Source organism: Plectropomus leopardus, chromosome 16 (genome assembly GCF_026936395.1).
Source record: "Plectropomus leopardus strain MGB_pleo_1.0 chromosome 16, ASM2693639v1, whole genome shotgun sequence".
NCBI classification, from domain to species: Eukaryota; Metazoa; Chordata; class Actinopteri; order Perciformes; family Serranidae; genus Plectropomus; species Plectropomus leopardus.
The window spans coordinates 4,698,874-4,723,397 of NC_142191.1; the positions used below are offsets into that span (position 1 = coordinate 4,698,874).

Sequence of the window (24,524 nt, forward strand, 5' to 3'; positions counted from 1 at the left end):
CAACCTGATCTGGTTGTGGGCAGCGGCGGTTTGGTCTGTGCTCTGCTCTCCCTGCATGTGATGTGGAAGACGCAGCTTAAAGTCTTAGAGAGCAGCGCAGTTGTTTGTCTGTTTAGAAACCAAAGAGAACTATTTCCAATCAGCATCAGTGAGGCTCCGACCGCACGACACGAGAGGGTGAAACCACAGCAACATGCAGGCGCTGACTGATGACACGCTAAGCACGCTGCGCTGCACTGACTGATGATGACACGCCGAAGTGATGGCGGGTGTCACTGACAGACGATGACACGTCAAAGAAGGCTGCGGCCACGGATGAAGTCATCAGAGACTGACAGCCAGCGACCCCCCCCCCCTCCTAATGACATGACTGATGATGCCAGAGCAGACAGTGACATCATCACGACGACGTCCAATCCTGGAGAGAAAAATCAGACACATAATTTTTAATATCAGATAATTAAAAGCACATGAGCGCTTCTTTTTCTCCGCTCTGACCTTTGTCAGAGTGTTTCGCACACTTGTTTCACTCGGCTGTGGGTTACGTGTGCAGGTGGTGAGAGCGAGGCCTCGGACGGACTTGATAGTTTGCACAGCAGTGTGTTCTGGTGTGTTTTCTGTATAATTTAGACCTTTGTGTAGAGCAGTGGTACCCAACTTAGGGTCCACGAGCCAAATCTGGCCCCTGATAGGAGGATGGGTGGCCTTCCAACATTTTATAGTTCACAATAAAAATAATGATTCACACTGGGGGGAAAAAAACCCCCTAGAAATGTTCTAAAATTATAGAATTGTCCTAAAATCCTAGAAACTTTCTAAAATCATAGAAATGTCCTTTAATGCTAGAAATGTCCTAAAATGGTAGAAATGTCCCCAAATCCCAGGAACATCCTAAGATTCTCGAAATGTCCTAAAATCTTAGAAACATCCAAAATCCTAGAGAAGTCCTAAAATCCTAGAAATGTCATAAAATCCCAGAAACATCCTAAAATTGTTGAAATGCCATAGAAACATCCAAAAATTCTACAAAAGTCCTAAAATCCTAGAAATGTTGTTGTTTTAATATCAGTTAATTAAAAGCACATCAGTGCCTCGTTTTCTCTGCTCTGACCTTTGGGAGTGCTCTTTGTTATCAGCTGTTTTCTCAAACTTGTTATTCTCCTACATCCATCCGTTATTTTCTCCGCTCAGTAACGTTGTGATGAAGTGACTCACTCTTCCTCGTGCTGCATTGTTGACTTCAGTTAATTATTTCGACTCGACTGTGGGTCACGTGTGCAGGTGGTGAGAGCGAGGCCTCGTAAAGACTTGACACTTTGCTAAATAGTGAATTTCTGTTTATTGTGGGTTTTCTTTCAAGTTGAACTGTCTGGAAAGAAGCAGTAGTACACAACTCTTACTTGAGTTAAAGTATAGATACTCCTGGTCAAATATTACTCCAATACAAGTGAAAATTATTACTTGAGTTAAAGTATTTGAGTACTTTCTTTTAAAAAATACCCAAGTAATCAGTGTACTTTTTTAACATTTGCAAACATATGGTCAAAATACATTTACAGCTCTTAATGACTGACGGCTTCTGAAAGCTGTAGAATGAAAAGTTTGTTAAATATGCCCATAGTAACAAAAAAACGACCTCAACTGTCATTTTCTTTTTTTAAATTTAACTGCAGTTTTTGTTTGTCTGTTTGTCTTCATTAACGGTTAGCTCAAAACAGAAGTCTTCTGGGGTGTCCGGTGGTTTAGTGGATTAAGCAGGCACCCCATGTATAATGGCACTGTCCGTGCCGCAGTGGTTGCGGGTTCGAGTCCAGCTTGCGGCCCTTTGCTGCATGTCATCCCCTCTCTCTCCCCCTTTCACGCTGCTGATCTGTCCTATCTAATAAAGGCAAAAACGCCTAAAAAAAATAATCTTTAAAACAAAAGTCTTCTCATCCTCTGGTCTTGTCTCACAAACAGTAGAGATTGCTGTAGATGCAACTTCTTCAAAATAAAATAATGAATAAAAACTAAAAAACGACCCATCTTAACATCCCAGTTACACACCTGCAGCTCTCTAACTGCTCAACAGGAACTGAGCCGGAGAGAAAAATCTTTCATGAATAATATCAGCTGCGCTCTCCAAAATTGTGTCCAGCAAAGCAGCCTCGCAGACCTGTACCACAGCCATGTTCTGCAAAAGGCAAAGGCCATCCTGTCAGTCGGTGCTCATCCTCACTCACAGTCTCAGTTACTGCCTTCTGGTTCCTGGTTCAGATTTCCCTCCACGAGAAGCAACAGATTCAGGTACTCTTTTGTTCCTAACGCCATTTGTCGTCCTTCAGGTCAGAGGGGGAGACTGTTTTGGATATGATGTGGATGATGGTGACGTTTGTTGTTGTCTGTGTCGCTTTGGTCTCACAATATATTCAGCAGTCACTTTGCACTGTAGGCTCATATTGTTGTGGTCTCGTATTGATTCACTGATATATGAATTTCAGCTGTGTGTTGGTGATGATTATGATCATGTTGACTCAGCACTTGATTCTTGTGTTTAATGTAGTTAAGTTGATATTAATTCACGACCACAGATAACTTTTAGACAGTTTTTAAGTTTAAAGTTTAAAAGTAAACTTCTGTTACCAGTACAAATAATTTAGTGTGGATTTATGGACTTTTTCATTTTAGAATAGAAGAAAAAAAAAAAAAACATCTGTGGACTTTAATACAAATGTAACGTTTAAAAGAGCCTTCACAGAAATGAAGTGGAGTTAAAAGTACAATATTTGTCTTTCAAATGCAATCAAAGTTATATGTTTCCAAAAAATAACACTCAAGTAAAGTACAGATACTCAGAAAGTGAACTTAATTAAGTACAGTACTTAAGTACATGTACATGTTACTGTCCACCACAGGAAAGAAGACGTTATGATGTGGGACATTTACCAAACCTTTTCTGAATTTGCTTCCCTCGACTTAATTCATGACCTTTTTCTATTTATCTGCAGATTATTTCTTTCCTTTCGTTGAGTTGTTAGATTTCAGAGCAGTGAGGCTTCATGGGGATTCTTAAAAAGTCTTAAAGGAATTAAATTCATTAATCTAAAAGTAAGGCCTTAATTGGTATCAAACTGACTTAGATATATCTTTCAAACGTCCTAAAAATGCTCAGACATGGGAAGTAGGATTTTATGAATCGTGTTTCTCTCATGTTGCACAGTAAAATCTCAAAATAATTGGAAACATCTATTGTTTTCTTTAAATAATTTAATAAATTCCTCTCTAAATTCCTCATGATGGGAATCCAGGCAGTGAAATCTCACATGCAGAGTGAGAAACACACAAAAAAAATGCCCAGAAAACTGTCCAGAAATGCCAGATGTTTCCCACTTCTCTTGGTAAACCAAATAGATACCGTTATGATAATATAACATAATAAGTTAACTTTCTTCCATGTGAACCACTAAAAAAGGTTGTTTTTTCAACATTTGATGTAGATAATCTAACTTTTTAACTGGACAAAAAAAACAATTATGTGACAACCATTTGGGTAAAACAAAATTGTCCTTCAGTTTCGGTTTTTGAAAACTGATCTTAAACTTAATTCAGACTGTTTTTTTTTTAATTCTTAAATCTACTTTACCTTAAGCTGCAGAAACCCTGAGAGCAGCGTCCTTGCATCAGTGTGTTACGTCCACTGGAGGGCAGACAGGGACAGCAGAGGTGGACCCTGATAATGATGTCTGTCTGGGCTGGACAATGTCCTCCATGTACTGTATCAAACAAGCATGTCATCAGTGTTGGGGAACGTTTAAAGAATAGACAATGCAAGTTTATTAATATTGAACATTTTGACAATAAGGCAACTCAACATGCTTAACATAAAACATCTAAAGTGCAAAAGAAACACATATAAATGCAATTAAAATTGTCATTAAATAGCTTGAAAATAATAACAACAACAATAAAAGATGAAAAGAACCTAAAATATACTAAGACAGGTAAAATACTAGAATAAAAGTTGTAGTTCATTTGATGAAATTAATTAATGCAGTTTGATAAATGTCTTCAGCTTTGATTTGAAAGACCTCAGATTTGCAGCAGACCAGCACTTTTTTAGGAATTTCCTCCAAGCTATCAGTTACTTCACACTGGAAGAAGATGAACTACAGCAGAGCTAAAGAGAAATGCAGTTAAATTAACTTAAGATACATAGAAAAAGTTGTTCCAACTGCTTTTTGAAAGTGATCAAAGGCAGTTTACTGGAAGCAGGATAACCTAGTTAACAACACAAAAATAGCATGCAACAACTTCTCTGAACATTTGTTAATAGATAGAAATAATCATTACTTCTGACTAATTGTGGTGAAAGAGGGTTCAATTATGGTAGAGAAGATATGGTAACAATTAAAAAGCATTAATTTCATTTTGTGGTTACTTTTGGTGCAATTACACCTTAAATTTGCTGTATTTTTCTCCTTAATACTCCTTTTATGTCATGTCAAGTTGTTGGTTTTTCAAATCTGATTCAGTATCAGGCTGTATTGTAGTACAGCCTGGCTCAGCTGCCTGTCTGTGAAACTTGATACTAAATTATACAATCAACACCAAATTTGTGTGAAGATTATGGTAACCATTTTACTGACCCTTAGTATGCTCTAAACGAAGAATAACAACTTGCGCCGTCCAAAAGGCGATTCAGAGTCTCCCCAGTTAAATGTTACAGGCTGAAAAATACATTATACCTTTATACATTAGTCTGTCCTGTTGCTAAACCAGAATCTGTTTTATGGTATCATCAGTGGCAGTTCGAGTACATTTGATGCCCTAGTTGAGCCTCGCCCCAAATGACCTTTTCCTCTTTTTTGTAAATAAATCTACACGATGAAGAATAACTGAACGGTAATTAAGCCCTTCATTACATCGCCTTTAAATGAGCACAAATTCAGTGATCCACATTTATGAAACAACCTTTAAAATAACCTTTCACATCAAAATTATCTTTTTAAAAAAAAATTTAGCAAAATGCCTTTTTATATCATAATTCCCTCTTTAATATCTATTTTATGTGGCTTTTAGAACATTTGCAAATTTCCCCCTCAAATAGCTTACATATTCAAGTTTGTCACCCTAAAAGTACATTTTACAAGATAACATTTAACACATCATGAGAACTTTATAATTAACCTTCACCCAATACTCATCTTTACTGAATAGAGCTTGAACGAATCACAATGTAACTCGATGAAACGTCTGTGATTGTTTGTTGTGGTCACCGGCTTCTTAGAATTAATGTGAAGTAGCTCTGTAGTGGATCTGTGGTTGGTTTTCTTTTCTTAATTTTCTCCGCCTCTACATACACTCCTCTCAGTGGTACAGTGGTAGAAATACTAGTAGTAGTTGTAGAAGAAATACTCTTCGTTATACTCCAGTGGCTGTGTGAAAAGGCCCCTGAAATCCACTTGACTGATTCATAGTGCACTGCTTAGATTGTAATAGATTACATACACTTTTTTTTCTGGGTGCAATTTTGACACCATCCTGAGGCGGTCGCCTATATCGCCTATGGCAAATGCTGCCACTGCGTATCATACCATATCGCATTGAATCGTATTGTATCGTATTGTATCTTTTTCATTTTGTATCGTACTGTATCATACTGTATTGTACTGTACCATATTTCATTGTATCGTGCCACACAGTACCGCATTGTATTATATTCTATTATAATGTATTGAATCACATCTTTTCGAATCTTTTCATGTTGCATCGCACTGCACCGCATTGTATCGTATCGTATCGCATTGTATCGTTTGAAGTCATATTGTATCTTTTATATCATGTTGTATCTTTTCATATTGCATTGTACCATATCTTGCCGTATGGTGTCGTATCGTACGGTATCACATCGTACATTATCGTACAGCATCGTACAGCATCGTACAGCATCGTACAGCATCGAACAGCATTGCTCTGTATCGTACTGTACCAAGTTCTATCCTATTGTCCCACACCATACCATATTGCACTGTATCGTGTCCTGTTGTGTTGTATATTTTCATATTTCATATTTCTTAATCATATTTTTTTATATCATATTGTATCTTTTCTTATTGCATCATAACATATCTTGCTGTATGGTATCGCATCGCACCGTATTGTACCGTGTCGTACCTTATCATACCGTATGGTATGGTATGGTAATGGATCTTTTCATATCATATCATATCTTTTCATATCGTATCATATGTCCACTACTTTAACATGTTATTTCATAACTGAAGTCATTGTTAATAGAGGTAACTGCTGCAGTACGCTTACACCACCATTCAGCAATCGGCAGTACACAGAGTCTATGTGAGACTACTGACAGGTCTGTCTGTGTTTGTCTTTTGTTCAGTAAGCAGCCACAGTTAAACAGAACAAATGGTCCGCAGTGTTAAAACATTTGAAGAAGGGGAAAGAAAAGGAGACTGTTAAGAGTTACAGTATACCTCATGAAACACTATAACAGGCTGCAAAGTAGAATACTGTCGTGGTACCAAAAAGATCTTATTTTAACATTTAGCGTCTTCCTTTTTTTCTTTTACTTTTTTTTTGGGTATAAAAGGCTAGACAGAGAAATGTAAGAAACAGAGCAGAAGACAGAGAGAGTGAGAGCGATGGTGAGAGGGTGGGGGTTGACTGTGTCTGTTCTAGTGTGGTTTCGGGGAGTTATTTGGTGTTAAAATATGCCTTAATGGTTGCTGGGGATCCATTTATTACAGGCAGGAAGCAGAAGGGGGTTTCTCTTCTCATTTAATGTGACCGCCGAGAAGGTCGCCAAGTCCTACAGGCAAGCCAGCATTCCTCCACGCCAACGCAAAATACACACACACACACACACACACGCAGGACTTGTGTACACTCATAATTATACTGCAAGGCATGTAAATGATGTTTATATATGCACGTGTGTAGATGCAAAGACAATCTCAAAAACATACATCGCTTTTAGAAGCAGTTTACAAATATGTGCATATCCATAAAAGCACACACAAATAGACTGCGGTCTCTGGCAGTGAGAATGACCTTTTCTGAACCATGAAAACACACATTGACACACACACAAACACACACACACACACACAGAAAAGCCTCTGCAAAACATTTAAGCATGGCAGTGCCGAGGTTATATAAAAAGCCTCTTGAGGTCTTATTAATTCACATTTGTTTTTCAGTAGTGAAGCTCGGTTTCTCTCCTTCTCACTCATCCTTTCTTTATAGTTGTTCACTCACTTCCTGTCCTTCATCCTTCGCCAGTGATTTAGGAAGTATTCAGATCCATTACCTCTGTAAAAGCACTAATAACACACTTTGAAAGTACTCTGTTACACAAGTAAAAACTTGTTTTAGAGCCTTTTCCTTGTTTTTTCTGGTGTTTCTACTGCGTAGACAGATTCGTTTTTTCTTTTCAGCAGTGAACCCCCGTTTATCAAAAGTAGCTGCCAATTAATTTTTAATCAAACTCGATTAAGTTTTGGGTAGTATATTTTATAACAAAATGCCATATTTCATGAGCTTTTCTTATGTTTTTTTCATGGTAATAATAATAATAATAATAATAATAATAATAATAATAATAATAATAAAGATAATAATAATGTATTTTATTTATAGGCTCCTTTCAGAGACACCTTACAAGACATAACTAAAAATTAAACCTACAAGCAACAATGAACTGACCCTCGCACCTGCGCACATGTCAGGGGTACTGGTGGACAACTAAAAACAAGCAGCAATGTACCCAAAGTAAAACGAATCAGTAACATACAGCAGTAATTTAATAAAATAACAAGACAGAAATCGTAGTTATAAAAACTAGGCATAAAATCATCATAAAGTCACCTTCAGTGCAAATTTGGATACGTCTGTCACCATTAAATGTGCAAAAATCTGAATTTGTAAGGTAACTAGTAACTTAGGCTGTAGATGTGGTGATAAAAAAAGATAAAAATTTCCCTCTGAAATGTTGTGGAGTAAAAGTATATCAAGTAAGTTAGTAAGTAGACTTAAGTAAAGTGTAAGTACCTCAAATTCATATTGAAGTAAAGAATGTGAGTAAATGTACTTGGTTACATTCCACTTGTGTCTGACACTTTTTCTGGCACGGATGCGGCGCATTGCTTCCTCTTTCTCTCTGTCACACTTTCTTCCGTTCTTTCTTTCCTCCTCTGTTTCCGCCCAATACAGAGCCAGATACAGCTTGACACCCTTCGTCAGCATTAGGGAGGGTGTGTTAACACCTCCTCCTACACACACGCCAGGACCTTAAGACCCGTTTATGAAGTGTAGGGCTCCTGGCATACGAGCGCACACACACACACACACACACACACACACACACACACACACACACACAAAAGAAGAAAAGAGAGATTAAGATGTGAGATCTGATTTGTGCAGGAAAATGACTGATTTTCTTGAAGGGGTTTGGTTGAATGTTTTTACAGCATTTTGGATTCTACTGATGTGAAACCACTAATGGCGCGCTGCTCCTGTGTTCTGCGGCTCGTCTCTGAATATTCTGGAAAAACTGTTGACACCAGAATGGGTGCGTTTTATATTTATGTGTCTCTTTTCGTTATGGCGCAGACAGTTTGGACCTGAGCTGGTCAATGATTGTATCTCATAAAGAGTTTTTAAAAGGCTGGCACGGTCACCTAAAGGGAGGAAAGTGGTCGACAAAGTGTTTTGATTGCGATTACACCGAGTTTAACGGCGCCTGGGTGCATACAAAAGAGCAAAAAAACTGTCATGGCTGCTGCAACTGTGTGTGTGCGCTCTGAATGCCAAATCACATTATACAGTATCAACATATTTAAAACCAAATAGCGCAACTGGAGAAGCTTCACTTGGCTACTACAGTTAAAGGTTGCGTAAGGTTTTGTGTGTGTGTTTGAGAGTGTGTGAGTGTATTGGGTTACATGGCGGATATAAGGCTCTATCCCTCCTTTCATCAGCTGAGAGAGGAAGAATCTAGCAGCAACACTGCAATCTGACCCTGACGTGCACACACATACACTCGTGCACGCACTTTAATACACACAGTAGCAGAAAAGCAGACATACTTCAATGCTGCCCGTCACTCATCAGCACAAAACCTCACCACTGCTTTCCATTGATCACCAGCGCCAGAATAACACATGCCTCTGTGGCTCTGATCCCTCTCTCCAGCATAAAATCATCTTTAAAACCCTTATAAATCCAGTTTTAAATTTCAATAATCAGATCATTTCTTTGTGCATATAAACCCACAGAGGCCATAACAGGTAACCTCAGCCCAGTCGCTAGAAGAAAATGTTGCTATTGAATGTTTTTCCAAGACATGAATATGTTACATTTGAATCATTTACACTTATCATATCAAAAAATTACATGTAAAGTTAAAATGTTCTTTATATGAGCTGACTTTGGGAGGTGCAGGAGATGACACCAAGGACTAGTCTTAGACCAACAAAAACGTTTGTTATTGTGATTCCAGCTGCTTTTTAGGCCTCAAATTTGGGTGTTTTTCAGGGACCCATTGGTGTTTTCCTTGTGAAGATTGTGCCCTCAAAACTGTGTATTTTTTAGCCAAAATACAATATTTTCCTAATTATGACCAAGTGGCGTTTGTGCTTAAACAAAACATAAAATAAACCTCGGCTGTGTTGAAATGTAAAGATTTTGAATGTATTTGCTACAAAAGCATGTGATCAGAGTGGAGCGATGAGAATTCCCGTCCCTCGTGCACCGAGCTGTACGTTACGCCCGCTCAGAGGCGACTCCGGCCGCTCCGCTTATTATTGCTCCACCCTTCACTCAGATTTCCCCCCGCTCCACTCAAATCGCTCAGCGCTCGCTCCAGAAAAAGAAAACGAAAACATCTGCCTCATATTTTGATTTTAACGTGTTTGAGAGCGCAGGTGGTCCCTCATCCTCCTCTTCCTCATGTTCAGCGCTGCTGGCACCTACGGTCACCTGACTATCCTCTTCCTCAGTGCCAGGGAGGAGGTTAGATGCTTTTATCATGTTGCTGGCACTCTCAGTCACAACCTGAGTCACACGCCACTGCACGTTCCAATTTTTCACTACATATAATGTGCAAATTCATTATATCTGTGTTTTTTCTGTTGATTTGGTTGGATATCTCTGCAGCTGCCTTGAGGTTATTTCCTCCCTCCTAATTTGACACAAATGTCCTCTTGGACTCACTGGAACTGATTAGATTTTATTTATTAAAGATCACTTTGATATTTCATATCCAAAAGGTCAAAAGTCAACTTTGCTGTAACATCATCTACAAAAACACTTTTCTGGTTATTTCTCAGCATCATAAAGGGGAAGAAAGGGGAGACGTTTGGTCAGACACTGAATTCGTGACACTAATCTTGAAACTGTGCAGATTGTTTGAAAGTTTAAAGTTTCACACAAGAACCGTTGCCATGTAAACGGCCCCAAAGTCCTCAGGTGCAATTCCTCACGGCATCATAACAACCCTGACCTGTCCACTCGTCCACCTGTCCACCTGTCCACCTGTCCTAATGTCCTCATGGTGGAGAAAGTGACCAGATTGTGTAGGAAATGGACAGAATTAGAAAATAAGATTTCAGAGCGGGACCCAAGGAGGTAGAGTAAGACAGTTTGAGGAGTTACTGTGTAACTCTGTGAGTGTGTGTGTGTGTGTGTGTGTGTGTGTGTGTGTGTGTGTGTGTGTGTGTGTGTGTGTGTGTACCTTAGTGAGTGCGAAGGGAGGGGGGGTAATTACGGTGTAGAATGTCCTCCTCATCACTGGAGCTGACCTAAGAACACAACAGTTAATCATCCACTAACCGGCAGAGAGAGACGGAGCGAGAAAAGCAGGGAGACACCAATGTTGGACCGAAGGAGAGACGCTTTGAGGCACCTGCGTTTGTGAAATTGACAGAAGAGGAGTCTGGACTAAAGGATATAATTACCTGAGAGTGGAAGGATAACGAATCTGCATCTGAAGACACACACCTGCTCCTGACGAAGGATTTTATTTCTGGCAACAGTCTCCCTCCGTCTTTCACCCTGTGTGTGTGTGTGTGTGTGTGTGTTAGTATGTGTTTTCTCCTGTTTTTTGATTTGATTGTGTGTGTGTGAGCGGCGGCCACATGGGGCCCTGGCCCTGTCCGGGATGCCAGCTGCAGCACTGAAGCCAGCTCCGGAGGACATGGTGGCAGAGGGAGGTGGTGAAGGAGAGCGTGGCGGGTCCCAGTGGGAAGCCTCGGGGCCCGGCCGGGAGCGGCTGCCCTCTCTGAAGGTCCCTAGGGAGCTGCTGCGGAGCTTCCCCCACTCCAAACGCGTGGGATCCTATCTGGTGGGGAAAATGATCAACAAGGGATCGTTTGCCAAAGTGATGGAGGGGCTGCACATCGGCACGGGGGAAAAGGTCGGTGTTTTCCCCCCGAGCTGAGAATAAGAGTGAGGAGACGTGGAGAGACACGCCTCACACTGGAGGGGTGACAAGAAAAAGATCACACACATACAAGATTATGATTACACGTTTACAACTTGTACCTGATGATTAAATTCACTTGTGTTTGAAGGAGGCAGTGCCCTATTATTATTCCTGTTTTATGTACAAAAACACAGTCAGGCACATCTGTAATTTATTTCACAAGCATGACTCTTAAAGGGATCTTACAGGAACACAACTTTTGCTCAGCATATATAAAGCAGCCCAGTTGCCATTAAAAAAAACTTGCATTTCACATTTCTGCAAGCTATGTATACCTTACATTTGGGGCTGGGCGATAAAACGATAACTATATGAATCGCAAATTAACTTTTCCTCGATTGAAATATGAAACATAGTCGATAAAATGTCGATAGAACGCATTCCAGCCATGTTTTGACAGACAACATGAACAGCCAATGATAATATGAATAGCGCCATGGTCAACCAAATGCAGTGAACAACTTTGACTCTAGAACAGCTGAGTGTTTGACAGCCACAGCGCTGGAACAGCCAAATCTGCAGAGATGGAAAGTGACTCTTTAGACTTCTACAGACTACTTTGTGTTAGTTTCAGGTTTAAACAGACTTTGGATGAATTATTTAGAAACAGCAGGACACATCGCTCCATCTCATCCAGCCGCTCACGCTGAGCTCTCATTATTATTACCAGGGGCAGATGTAATGTTTTGGGGGCCTGGGGCCACAAGCACATGACCTTAATTTCACCATTTCTCTAACTGGGAATGTTGGCAAGCTGTTGGCAGCTATTAGAGAAGTAGACCTACTACTGTTTTTTTAATTCCTGAATAAGATGATTAACAGCACAGAAGTTTGATGGATGTTGAAGTCAGAGTCCTGCAGTCAGGAGAGGTTGGCCTATTATCAGCACAATGTGCTTAAATTTACCTGAAGTTTGTTTAAGGTGGAACTTTTAATTTTTATATAATGGTGCAAAGTTTAACAAATAATAATAAATCAAGGGTTTATTACACTCCAACACACCATGGCCAAATGAAACTGTGTCAGTGAACGATGAGGACAAAAAACAAACCACCAAATGTGGTTCGGACCTTTGCTGGGAGGAAATTTTAGTAACTGGACCTCTTTGAATTTTAGTTGAATAGGTCCGCCAGTTTGTCATGTTCAATGTCTGACAGAAAAAAAATATTTAAACCACAATTAACCTTATGATAAGTGATGCACGATGGTGATTATTTCAACTGATACCAATAAACCGATATATATTATAGTTTTATTATAGATGTGTATTATAGTTGAACTATAGAGTGGAACATTCCCCAAAATGTCAGGAAGCAGCACAGCTTGTTCTGCTTGTTGTTGGAAGGAATAAAGCATCAAATATCAGTTTATTCTTTTAGCATAACCGAGCTGTAGTAGTGTGTAGCAGCCTGCTGGCAGAGCGAAACCATGGCAACACGGGAGAAATCAAAGCAATTTATGCTCATAATTATCGGTTCTATTTATCGGCCAAAAATGTTGTCATCAGAATTATCGGTATGACGTTATGAGTCCCATAATCAGGCCGAAAATTACTGGTCTTGGTAATTATCATCCATCCCTACTTATGATATCTTAATATCTCACTGAGGAGTAAAAGGGAACCTTTAAGCTCGACAGAAATAGTGATTTGATGTATATCGTGATATATATCGATATCAACTGATATAAAAAAAACGTATGGTGATAAGACTTTATTCCATATCGACCAGCCCTAGTTGCATTTGTATGTTATGTGGCAGCTAAGTTGAAACTTAAAATTCCAGCAACACTGGTTAGTTTTAGAAATAAAAAAACACTTGATTATGGTTAGAGAGTAAGATCATGTTTTGACTTAAAATACCTGATGTTAGAGGGACAGTCCCCGCTCGAAAAGCAGCAATGTCTCAGTAAGAACAGCTGTTTTTCGTGTCACTATCCCCGCTCGAAAAAAAATCAAGGTTTAGTACAAAATGCCCACATTTAGTGCCTAAAAAGCTGATGGAAGCGCAGCGATGGGACGCTTCTAAACACCTACTATGGTGCTTAAAAACACTGGAAACTCAATGATGTGCCACTACAAAACACCCAGGTTTGGTGCCTAAAAAGTATACCAACCTACTAACCAAATAGGCTGCTACAAAACACCCAGCCTAAAAAGTTACGGGAAACAGAGCAACGGGTTGCTACAAAACACTCACTATGGTGCTTAAAAAAACTGCTGGAAACACAGTGACAGGTCACTACAAAACAGCCACGTTTGCTACCTAAAAAGCCAACAGAAGCACAGCAACAAGTCGCTACAAAACACTCACGTGTTGGCCTAATAAACAGCTAGGAACAGCAACAGGTTGCCACAAAACACCTGCATTTTCTGCCTAAAAAGCCACTGGAAACACAGCAAAGACTTACTGAATCACAATGGGTTTTGTTGTTCATTGGTCTTGAACAGTGGTCTGCAGTTTTGTAGGAGTCATGGCGAGGTGACACACATCCGCTCCACCTCCTGATGACAGCCAGCTCGTATAGATTATGGCATTTTAGAGACGTTGAAATTATATATAATGAAACATAGAAATGTAGCATATTTATTGTTTGTGCGTGCGTGCGTGCGTGCGTGCGTGCGTGCGTGCGTGCGTGCGTGCGTGTGTTTGTGTGCATGTGTGTTTGTGTTTAATGTTCTTTCACCAGTCACTGAGTCCGTGACCCTGGCTCATGTGTACCCGACCTTGTTGCCATAGTAATGACCAAACTCATCTCCGTGGGTGTTTGCTCCTCTTAACCCTCGTTACCTGTGGAGGTGAAGTCTGCAAATATACAAACGCAGTGGACCTTAGACGCTTTTGAAAAAAATGGATCTTATTTTAGATTTAAGTAACAAAACACCACAAAATACAAGACACAATAAAAGATAAAAATGGAAATTACCGTAGCTTTTAGATCTTACGAACAATTTACTGTTTTTCACAACAAAGTGTTTTTCTTAAAAAGTTAATCGCAAACTACAGTCATCTGAGAAAGCTGATCAGTTTAAATACAAATACATTTTAAAAATACAGTTTCCTGTGTAAGACAGTGCTTTTTCCCTATCATCAATATCATTATCATTAGTTACAAAGAATTGCAAAATAGTTGCCAAAGTTAAAGACTCTAAACTCCCAATGCTGAGTGCAATAAAATATTACAATTTGACAGTGCAGTGAGATTTAAAAGTTTTTTGTTTTTTTTTACCCAGGGAGGATTTGCTTATTGTTTATTTTTCTACACTGATTTGTTTTAAGCTTATTTTTCTCCCCTGTTCCTGTCTTTTGCTTGCCATCTTTAATAAAAAGGTTAGGGGTTTTGTATTGTATGGAGTGATAGAAATTAAGGGTCCATTTTTGAGGCTAAATAAGGTCTTGTGACTGAAGTACCAATGGTTCAAATGTAGGTGGAAGAGCGATTCACTCTAGTTTATCAACAAGTGCTGTTTAAGTTCCTTTGAGCAAGGCTCTGAAGCCACAATGACTGGAACATCTGTCAGTAGCACAGCTGTATATGTGAACACTCAATTTGGGTGCAAACTTTTTAAAGGAGCAAAAACGTTTCCTTCTAATAAATTAAGGTTAAAAAACAAAATAAAGCAGACATTTTCATGGATGTACATGTCTGTATGTTTTTTATCAGGTGGCCATAAAAGTGATTGACAAGAAGAAAGCCCGGCAGGACTCATACGTGCTGAAGAACATGAAGAGAGAACCTCGAATTCATCAGATGATCCGACATCCTCACATCGTCGTCCTGCTGGAGGTAGAAAAATAAAAACACACATATTCACATTCATGCTTTCATTACATATACAGTCCAAAAAAAGTAATGATGGAGTCTTACAGCATTCCACCTGCTTTAATTTCGCCCCATAAAGTGTTGATTATGTTGATTGCGAAATGTGATTTTGAGGATATATATCAGCTGTTGTCGACTAAGCATGGTCCAGTTAATACGCATGTGAATAACTGTGTGTGTCAGACTCTGGAGACGGAGAACAGCTACTACATGGCCATGGAGCTGTGTGCCGGAGGAGACCTGATGGACAGGATCTGTGAGAGGAAGAGGCTGGAGGAGAGGGAGGTGCGGCGCTACACTCGTCAGATCCTCTCTGCAGTGGAACACCTGCACAAACACGGCATCGTACACAGGTGACACCGCACACTCGTACATGTGCTACAGACGTCTGCCCTCAGACTGAGTTAGTTTCTGCAGAGTCTCAGGAAGTCTTCCATCTGCTTTTATTCATGCAGTCTCCTTTGTGATTGTTATATATTACTATTATTTTCTAAACTGTATACAGAGTCCTCACTCTTCTGTTTGTGTGCCGAGAACTTTTGAAAAACGTACCTCTTAAACAATTCAGAAATAACTGATACACGTATATTGATCCTAACCAATTTGTACCGGTTACTGCACCAAACTGTAGACAAAAACATTATATCTGTGGTGTTTTGGAGTCTGCGAATCAGAAAAATATGATGCATATGCAAGAAATATTTTTTTACTTTCTGACTGCAGGGGTGCTAAGTGTGAATGCTTGCATTGTTATTTATATACTATATCTAATGGCGACTAACAGGCAGACCCGCATAAATAAATTTGGATGTGTTGCTAGTGTCGCTTGCATGGTAATGGTAATGAACTTTACCTGCAAACAGTAGCTGCTTGTTGCATGGTGGATGTTAAAGTCAGACTATTTAGATTGACACTCACATATACATGCTTTTATCACACTCATGCACACACACACGGGGTAGTTTGCAGGGCATTAACAGTCTACAGAAGACAAGGCAATGCATGGCAGAGTGCAGCGTGGGAGCTGAGAGTGTTATTTTAAAGGCATTTTAGTGTGTGTACGTGTTAGAGACCCAATACTCACTCACACACACACACACGCAGGATATGCACAGCGCTGGGCTTTGGTTTAAGACCTTGGCTCCTCTGAAGGTGGGAATGTGATTACCAGGCAATGACCTCATCATCCTGCGCCGGCGCCATGATTCACACATCATCACAACATCATGGACTTCCTCTCTAATGAAGTCCCTCAACGATGGCGCTCTGAACCCTTCAATCGCACCTCTCTCTGTCACACACACACATACACATGCTCGCACACATGCACACACTCCCGCGCGCTCACACTCTCCACCACAGTCCCACACAGAGATGATTAAACTGGAAATAAATGGAAAATTTGCACTTAAATGCACCTCCTACCACCCACATCCAGTAGGTTTACCGCATACATTTTCTCCTTTATGACAATGTCTGCTCTCGCTCTTTCTTGCCCTTTTTCCCTCTTTTCTTCCTGCGTCTGTCTTTGAACTTAATTTGGGTTGTGTGAGCGGCGTTCCCTGGATTTTTGGGACCCCGAGTGTCTGTTGGTTAGATGAAGGCAGATGAAAGGAGTATGGCTGATTCCCAGCGTAGAGTTTATAGGGGATCTCTCTCTGCCTGACCGCAGATTTTCATTTAGCCCTGTAGTTTGGGAGCAGGCGGCGTGGTTGGTGGTGGCACTGGGGTGCTTTTAAGGGAGTGAGGCAACTTTCCCAGGTGAATATGGAAAAGTCATGGAATTTGCAAATAGCAATTTCCAGGCCTGGAAAAGATTTGGAAAACTAAATATACCCTACAAGTTTTGGAAAAGACGAGGAAATCTGTTTCACAAAACTCCTATAGTAACACGTGATATGTCCATGGACCGGTGGGAAATTGAAAGTCTAACGATAATTTCTGTTTTAACAGTTTCTGCCTATGATTAATGGTGCAATTTTGTTGATTTTAAATTCACCTAAATATTTTTCTTTAAAAATTGCCAAAAGAATAAAAAAAACATCCAGAACGTTTTCTTAAAAATCACCAAAAATGTTTATAGAAACATAAAATGCCAAAAAATGTTTTTATTCAAAAATTGCAAAAAAAAAAGAAGTAAACATGTTTTATTAAAAACATTCAGCAAAAAAAAATCCAATCCGTCGATAAGTGTAAACGTCGATGCATATCGTCCTCTTTCAGGCGCGCCCTTATTTTGAAAGTCTGTGTGACGTCACACAGCGTCCGGCAGATGATGGCGGCAGCCGAGAGAAAGATGATGAGGATATATTACTATTATGTACTCAGGAATAAATCATCAGTGTGGAAATGTTTTGTTTTCGGAGAAACTGCGAGGCAACAGAAGGCGCACGTGATATGTAAACAAAAGCCATAGTGAGGAAACAGGAAGTACCTGCCGGGCGACTTTTACTCACGTCTTGCTAACGTCACGTTAGCTGCTCCGGTTTAGCAGTTTAGTTTTAGTTGACTGAAAAAACGTTCATGTAGACTGAAAATCATTTGTTCTGTCGGGAGGTGCGGGGACTTAAACCGGCGGAGAGTCAGAGAAAGCATAAATAACAGTAAACTTGTTAAGTTCTGAGTAGAGGAAAAGTCCGCTAATCGCTAAGCTAATTTCTCCAATATAAAATGCCGTAGAGTTATGCTAAAAACATTAGCATGTTGTAAATATGGGGGGAGTGTGACAGTTGACCGACAGTTGTTTTGTCTGTGATCCTTGACAGTTGTTATTGAGTTTTAGACTTTAGTGAAAAGATCTTGTTTTTAGTCCACGTTTTGAGGATGTTGGGAGAAGTTTTTCTTCATGTCAGACTGACCTGAAGTTTTTGGGAAAAAAATCATGGTTTTGATTAAAATTAAAGCATTTTTTTACAGAAAGCATTTTCAAACAGAATTAACAATTATTGTATATTAACAATTATGTGTATGTTGTTTTTATCTTTTCTGGCCAAAAGCAAAGACAGGGGTGGCAGCTTCTCCTGTAACCGATAATATCGGCTCATACCGATCACTGGCCCCTAAGTCGAATTGAATCGAAATTGTATCGATATAGTATTGTATCCTGATAAAACCAGTGATTTACACCCCTGACAACCACCAAATGTTTTTCCCTAAAAACTGCCAAAAAATTTTATGAAAGGAAATTGCCTACCTCTTTGAAAATCACCAAATTGAAAAAAAGCCAAATGTTTTAAAGAAAACATGCTTTCTAAACCCGCAGGCATGTTTTCTTTTTAAATCAAAGTTGAAAGTTGAAACCCCCTCCCCGAAAGCCAAAAAAAAAATTATAAAAAACCTTCCCAGTGCTTGAAAAAATATTTGACATGTCTCCCTCTTTTTTCACCACCTCCTGCCCTTCTATAAATAATGAACAGTCCCTTAGTTATATTTAAATGTTCAGTTCTAATCCTGTTCAGATTTCATTATTTCTTTGAATAATATAAAGAAACTATTATACAGTAATGAAAAAGAAAACAATGGGGAGTATCAATGGTCATTTCAATGTGTAGTCTTGAAAATTTGCATCAAAGACATGGAAAAGTCATGGAAATTTATTGGTAAAAATGCGTATGATCCCTGAGAGATAGAGTGGCGGAGAAGCAGAGTAAAGAGCTTCACTTTTTTAATCTGAAACTTTCAGTTTGGCTTGAGTTGAACAGCATGACGGGTGCAGGTTTTTAGGAGTCCAAAACAAACTGGTCCCCCAAATTACCACTAACTGTTCAGCCTGAGCTTTGCACAAACCCAAATTTAGCTCAGGTTTTCCTTCACTTCTGTGGGTCCAGTCTCATCTGGTTGTCCATAAATACATAGAAAATGCTTACTAAGGCCAAACACACGCTGCAGGACTCCTTAAATTGGACAACCACCATAGTGTCTGTCAATTTAAGTGCTCCAACACACTCATCTGGAAAGGAAGGAAACAGTCGCTCTAGAAATTCCTGTAGGATTAGAGCTCATGAAAATACTGCAGTGAACCACAGTCTTTGTGACCAACATGCTCTCTTTCTTCTTCTCTTCTGCAGAGATTTAAAGATTGAAAACTTCCTGCTGGACGAACACAACAACATAAAGATTGTAGGTAAGTATACTCTTGCTTTCTACAGTGACATCTCACTGACAGTGTGCCGATCGAAATGAAGCCAATGAAAAAATGCTTAGAACTGCATTTTTATAACTTCCTCTAATGGCCACTAGAGGCTGCTCCAAACACAAGGAAATCCCCATAGACCCCGATGTTAAAATGCCCAACTTTACAGCCCAAATAAACATGTTTACGGCTTGGTACAGAAATGGTTTTGGTTATTTGTGTTCGTGGGGTGAATTTTTGTTGAAGTCACTCATCTTAAGGTCTAGTGTGTAAGATTTAGGGGGATATATTGGTAGAATGGAGTATAACACATTATGTATGTTTCTTTAGTTTAAAATCATGTAAAAAATAAGAATGGTCACGTTTTTGTTTATATCTACATAGGGAGCAGGGCCTCCTCGAGTCCTCTGTGTGGCACCGCCATGTTTCTACAGTAGTCCAGCATAGACAGACCAAACACTGGCTGTAGATTGGGACATTCAAATTTTTGTGGCCACCACCACAGTTAGCAGCCCATCTGTGCCGAGCAGTTTCACAAAAACACTGATTTTTTTGATGTGAAACAGCTTTATTCAGTGTTTTCAGCAGCTGCTCAGCTAATGACCCACTTCTGACATGCCAAACAGTGTTTGAGAAACACTGATTTTTGCCACAAAACTAATTTATTTAGTGTTTTTACTGGTTTAAATCACTGGTTTGCTTGTTTTGGAGAGGAAGAGACCTCTGCGGATAATTTGGCTCCAGGTGAACAGAACAGAACATATACAACATTATTTCTGTGTGTTTCTCAGTTCATGAAAGTTAATCGTAACATTTTGGTTTCCTAAAAAAGTCCTCCTCAGCGTTCGGTAATGTGATTTTGATTTTTTTCTGTGTTTCTCACTGCTTTGAGTCTGAGGCCATAGCTGTAACCATAGCTGTAAATTCACCAGGCTAACCAAGCAACAACTGGATTTGGTGTTAGCTCCACCATTTTGGCCAAGTATAGTCACTTTTTTCTTTTTTTCCAAAAATCCAAGATGCCGATGGCCAAAAACGCCAAATTCAAGGCTTTACAAAATGATTTCACAAAGCAGTGGGTTTGTCACGGTGTCTGTGTTCATAATTTCTACACTTTATGATATTGATGCAAAGTGTTCAGCATGATCGAAGCTGTCGTAGCTATCTGGTGCGTCTGCGAATGTCCTCTGTTAAATGCTGATGTCTCACACAGACTTTGGCCTGAGTAACACTCTGAAGGCTGAATCTTTGTCTCTGGAGCTCCTCAACACCCAGTGTGGAAGTCCTGCCTACGCCGCCCCTGAGCTGCTCGCGCACAGAAAGTATGGACCCAAAGTGGACGTCTGGTCCGTGTAAGTGCTGAAGTCTCAGTGTGCGAGGACGCCTGATGTCCTGCCATCACAGCTGAGTGTGCAAAAGGCGTTTTTGTGTTGTTATTTATGGTTTAAAACAAATTACAGAATGCATTACTGTCTATGCAACTTGTAAATGTTTCTCTTCACATTTTGCTTGCATGTTTGTGTGTGTGTGTGTGTGTGTGTGTGTGTGTGTGTGTGTGTGTGTGTGTGTGTGTGTGTGTGTGTGTGCGTGCGTGCGTGCGTGCGTGCGTGCGTGCGTGCATGCGTGTGTGTAGAGGTGTGAGTATGTTTGCCATGCTGACAGGGACTCTTCCCTTCACTGTTGAGCCTTTCAACATCAAGCAGTTGCACCAGAAGATGGTCAACGGAGAGATCAGCAGCATCCCCAGCGACATCAGCAAAGGTAACCACATTTCACCGAGGGGCTTTTTCAAGTGTCTTTGTGTTTGCACAAGATGGTTAAAGAGCAAAATTTGCCTCTGGAACTTATAGTTAAAGGCTCACGGAAAGTAGTTCACCCCTAAATAAAAAACACATATTTTTCCTCTTACCTGTGGTGCTTTTTATCAATCTTAGATTGTTTTGGTGTGAGTTGCAGAGTGTTTGTGTTTGAGATGTCAGTCTAGATTGACAAATACACTACAGCTAAGAGGAAAAATATAATAATAATAATAATAATAATAATAAACTTTATTTGTATATCACCTTCCATACATGAAATGCAGCCCAACATGCTAAAAATTTGTAAATTTAATTTTGGGTGAACTGTTTCTTCGAAGGACGTAAGCGTCGTCTCCTAGATATGAAACAAAAAACAGATATGTCATGAGACAGATAATTAAAGGAAAAACTGTTTCACTTATTTCTTCCTTCCTCTGCTTGTTCTGCACACAGCGGCCTCAGTGTCTCTGTTTCTCTCCGCTTTATTTTGGTCTCTTTCTCACACTTCATCACTCCATTACACTCTGTCATGGCGCCATGTCACCACAAACAAACATAGCTCCTGTTACTGTGGGGAAAACCAGCACGGCTCTAAACTCTGAAGCTGTGACAAGATCACATTAGAGGCTGTATCGCTGCCGCAGACGAGCATCTTAGACATCGACATGAACTTTCAGACGTTGTCCTCCTTCCCGATGTTACCCAAACTGCTTCTTTTGTCGGTCCAATCTTCTTTTTCTTCTGCCACAGCAATTTTTGTCAGACAGGCACATAATTCATTTGCTCCCACCTTTTGGTAATAGTTGCTATTTTTTTTTTAACTAAAATGTTTTTATGTTGACTTCAGCAGTGTTTTAAGGACTTTTATTACAAATAAATTGACAAAGAATGGATAGCAGCTGATGATAATGCTACTATTTACACATCACATGCAAACAAGGTCCAATTTACAACAAATATTACAGCACAAACATGCCCATACAGATTTGCAGCTGAGTGCTATTTGCCCTTTTTTGTATCTAATTGGAATATCCCATGTGGCAAATAATTAATCATGCTTTTGCACCAAGAACACAGTCTGTAGCACAAGAGATAGCAAGAAGTTTTCAAACTGCAAGCTGCAGGTCCTGACTCATGAGGTGCAGAGGCATTTCTAAAACCTTCAGGCAAGGTGACAGAGCGAAACTGCATTTGCTAATTGATGTCTTAGTCTTTCAGTGTGCTTCAGTTACCAACAACTCTCTAAAGAGGCCCATAATTTCACTGCTCTGTTTGTGGTGATTGGTGCTATTTTTTGTGATTTGCACTGTTTTCAAAATAAGGCTCATATGCCAAGAAAAGGGTTGCTTTTGCACCATTTGTATGGATTTGACCTAATTTAAATATGTGCAAATAACATTGAGAAGCTATTTGCTTGGCAGCATAATTAAGAGTGTATTTCAAACATTGTGGGTGCTTTAAGAATTACAAAGTATCTTTTTGTGTTATTTGTGCAGGATTAGCAGCCCAAAGGTGATGCAACTCTTTTGTAAACTGACCTATAAGTGTCTTCAGAAACGATTATTTCACATGTTTGTAATTAAAATCAAACAAAAACAGCATTTTATTCACTTATAAACAAACTCTGGTGACTCCAGTGATACAATTGATAGAAGCAGATTGAATGGAGCCGTCCTGTCTGAATCCACCTGCTCGTCCGCACTGTGCAGCTTATCAGAAATCCTCGTCGTGAGTCAAACTATCAGCCCCGCTTGGCTGTCACAGGGCGGCTCGGCTCTCCTGAGGGGAAATCCTGCCTCTCTCCACGCTGTCACCTGTGATACGTTTTCAGCGAAGTCTCGATGAGTGACATCAGTCTGGCAGAGTGGAGTAGTTGTGCAACAGTGGATTTTTTTGTTTTTTTAGTTTGCCCCCTTTTAAATCGCTTTAAATCGACTCTTCTTCTGCTCCTCCTCCAGGCGCGGTGGCGTTTGTGTTGTCTCTCCTGGAGCCAGACCCGGCGAAGAGGCCCAGTGTCAGAGCTGCAATGGAGGAGAGATGGATCAACGAGGGATATGCCAAGAAACCGCTGCACACACTCTCTTACAAAAACAGGTAGAGATCTACTGTGTCACTACACTGACACACTGACTGCAAACTCACTCTGAAGCAACACAACCATATTAAACTGTATACGGATGTTATAATTTTACATACTTTTAATAATAGATTTAGCAGAATGTACCAATTTTATTGTAGTAAAACATTATATTATATATATTCTAAGGGGCTGTTCATGGTGGAGGGGGTGGTGAGAAAAGGGGGAGACATGTCAGATAATTTTTTTAAGCACCAGGGAGAGACTTTTTTTTTGTTTTTTTTTTGGCTCAGGGAAGAGACATACAACTTCAGTGGTTTTATTTATTTTAATTACCATATGAGTCCTAAAACACGGCAAGTTTGAAAGGGGAAAAAAAGCCCAAATCACATCATTTACCACAACTAGAAACTGTAAAAAGAGAAATTATTGTAGTATTTCCAAACTTCAGATGGTTGTTGAACACATCATGTGAAACTAATGCTTCTGCCAGGATGAGATGAGATAAATCAAGATCAAGATTTTGAAAAAAAAAAAAAATCAACAGTCATATCCCAGCCTCGTCTTTTCTGCAAAATATAGATCCTAAATATATCTAAACATAATAAAAATGGGTGATGTATGCCAATTATCTTCTTGAAAAAATAAACTCTTAGAAACATGCTAAAATCCTTGAAAACAACCCAAATCCTAGCAATGTCCTGAAATTCTAGAAAAATCCTAAAATCCCAGAAACATGCTCAATTCCTAGAGATGTCCTAAACTTCCTAAAATCTTTGAAATATCCTAAAAACCTAGAAACGTGCATGGGGCTGCTGGGAATGACATTTTGCAAAAGTTGTCTCTAAGCACAGCAAGCGGAGTATCCATGTGTTTCGCTGTATTCGTGAGTATTTGTCTTTGTACCATGAGAGCAAAGACTCTTCTCAGGGAAAATTCTGCTGCAAACATTACAACGTGGGAAAAAAACAAGCGGGAAATCACTGTGGGTTTTGTAACAAAACGAGCATTTTTGTGGTCAGCAGAGAAAAAGCTTTGTGTATTATAGCATGACTAAAAGGCTTTTATCACTTTACGCAGTGTGGAAATGCAATCATGTATGGCTCCTCTGGAAATAATACATTTTCTCAAATCCACATGAGTGAAGCAGAAACTGCTCCAGCTTCGTTCTGCTCACAGTTGAAGTTACTAGTTTTGCTTTTTCTCACC

At 39.7% G+C, this 24,524-nt stretch overlaps 1 protein-coding gene across 3 annotated transcripts in view; it reads left to right on the plus strand.

Annotated features, from left to right (window-relative positions):
- Positions 1-24,524, plus strand: part of LOC121955085 (uncharacterized) — a 169,755-nt gene that overhangs the window by 140,304 nt on the left and 4,927 nt on the right. For 2 of the 3 annotated variants that reach the window (XM_088089692.1, XM_088089693.1), the window contains 6 exons: positions 15,149-15,271; positions 15,491-15,660; positions 19,375-19,430; positions 20,653-20,791; positions 21,073-21,200; positions 23,197-23,332. In XM_088089692.1, coding sequence (XP_087945818.1) covers positions 15,209-15,271; positions 15,491-15,660; positions 19,375-19,430; positions 20,653-20,791; positions 21,073-21,200; positions 23,197-23,332 — 692 coding nt within the window. In that variant the 5' untranslated portion in view covers positions 15,149-15,208. Of the gene's footprint in view, positions 1-10,815; positions 11,417-15,148; positions 15,272-15,490; positions 15,661-19,374; positions 19,431-20,652; positions 20,792-21,072; positions 21,201-23,196; positions 23,333-24,524 lie in introns of those variants that run through there. The other variant, XM_042502874.2, reaches the window with a different exon arrangement.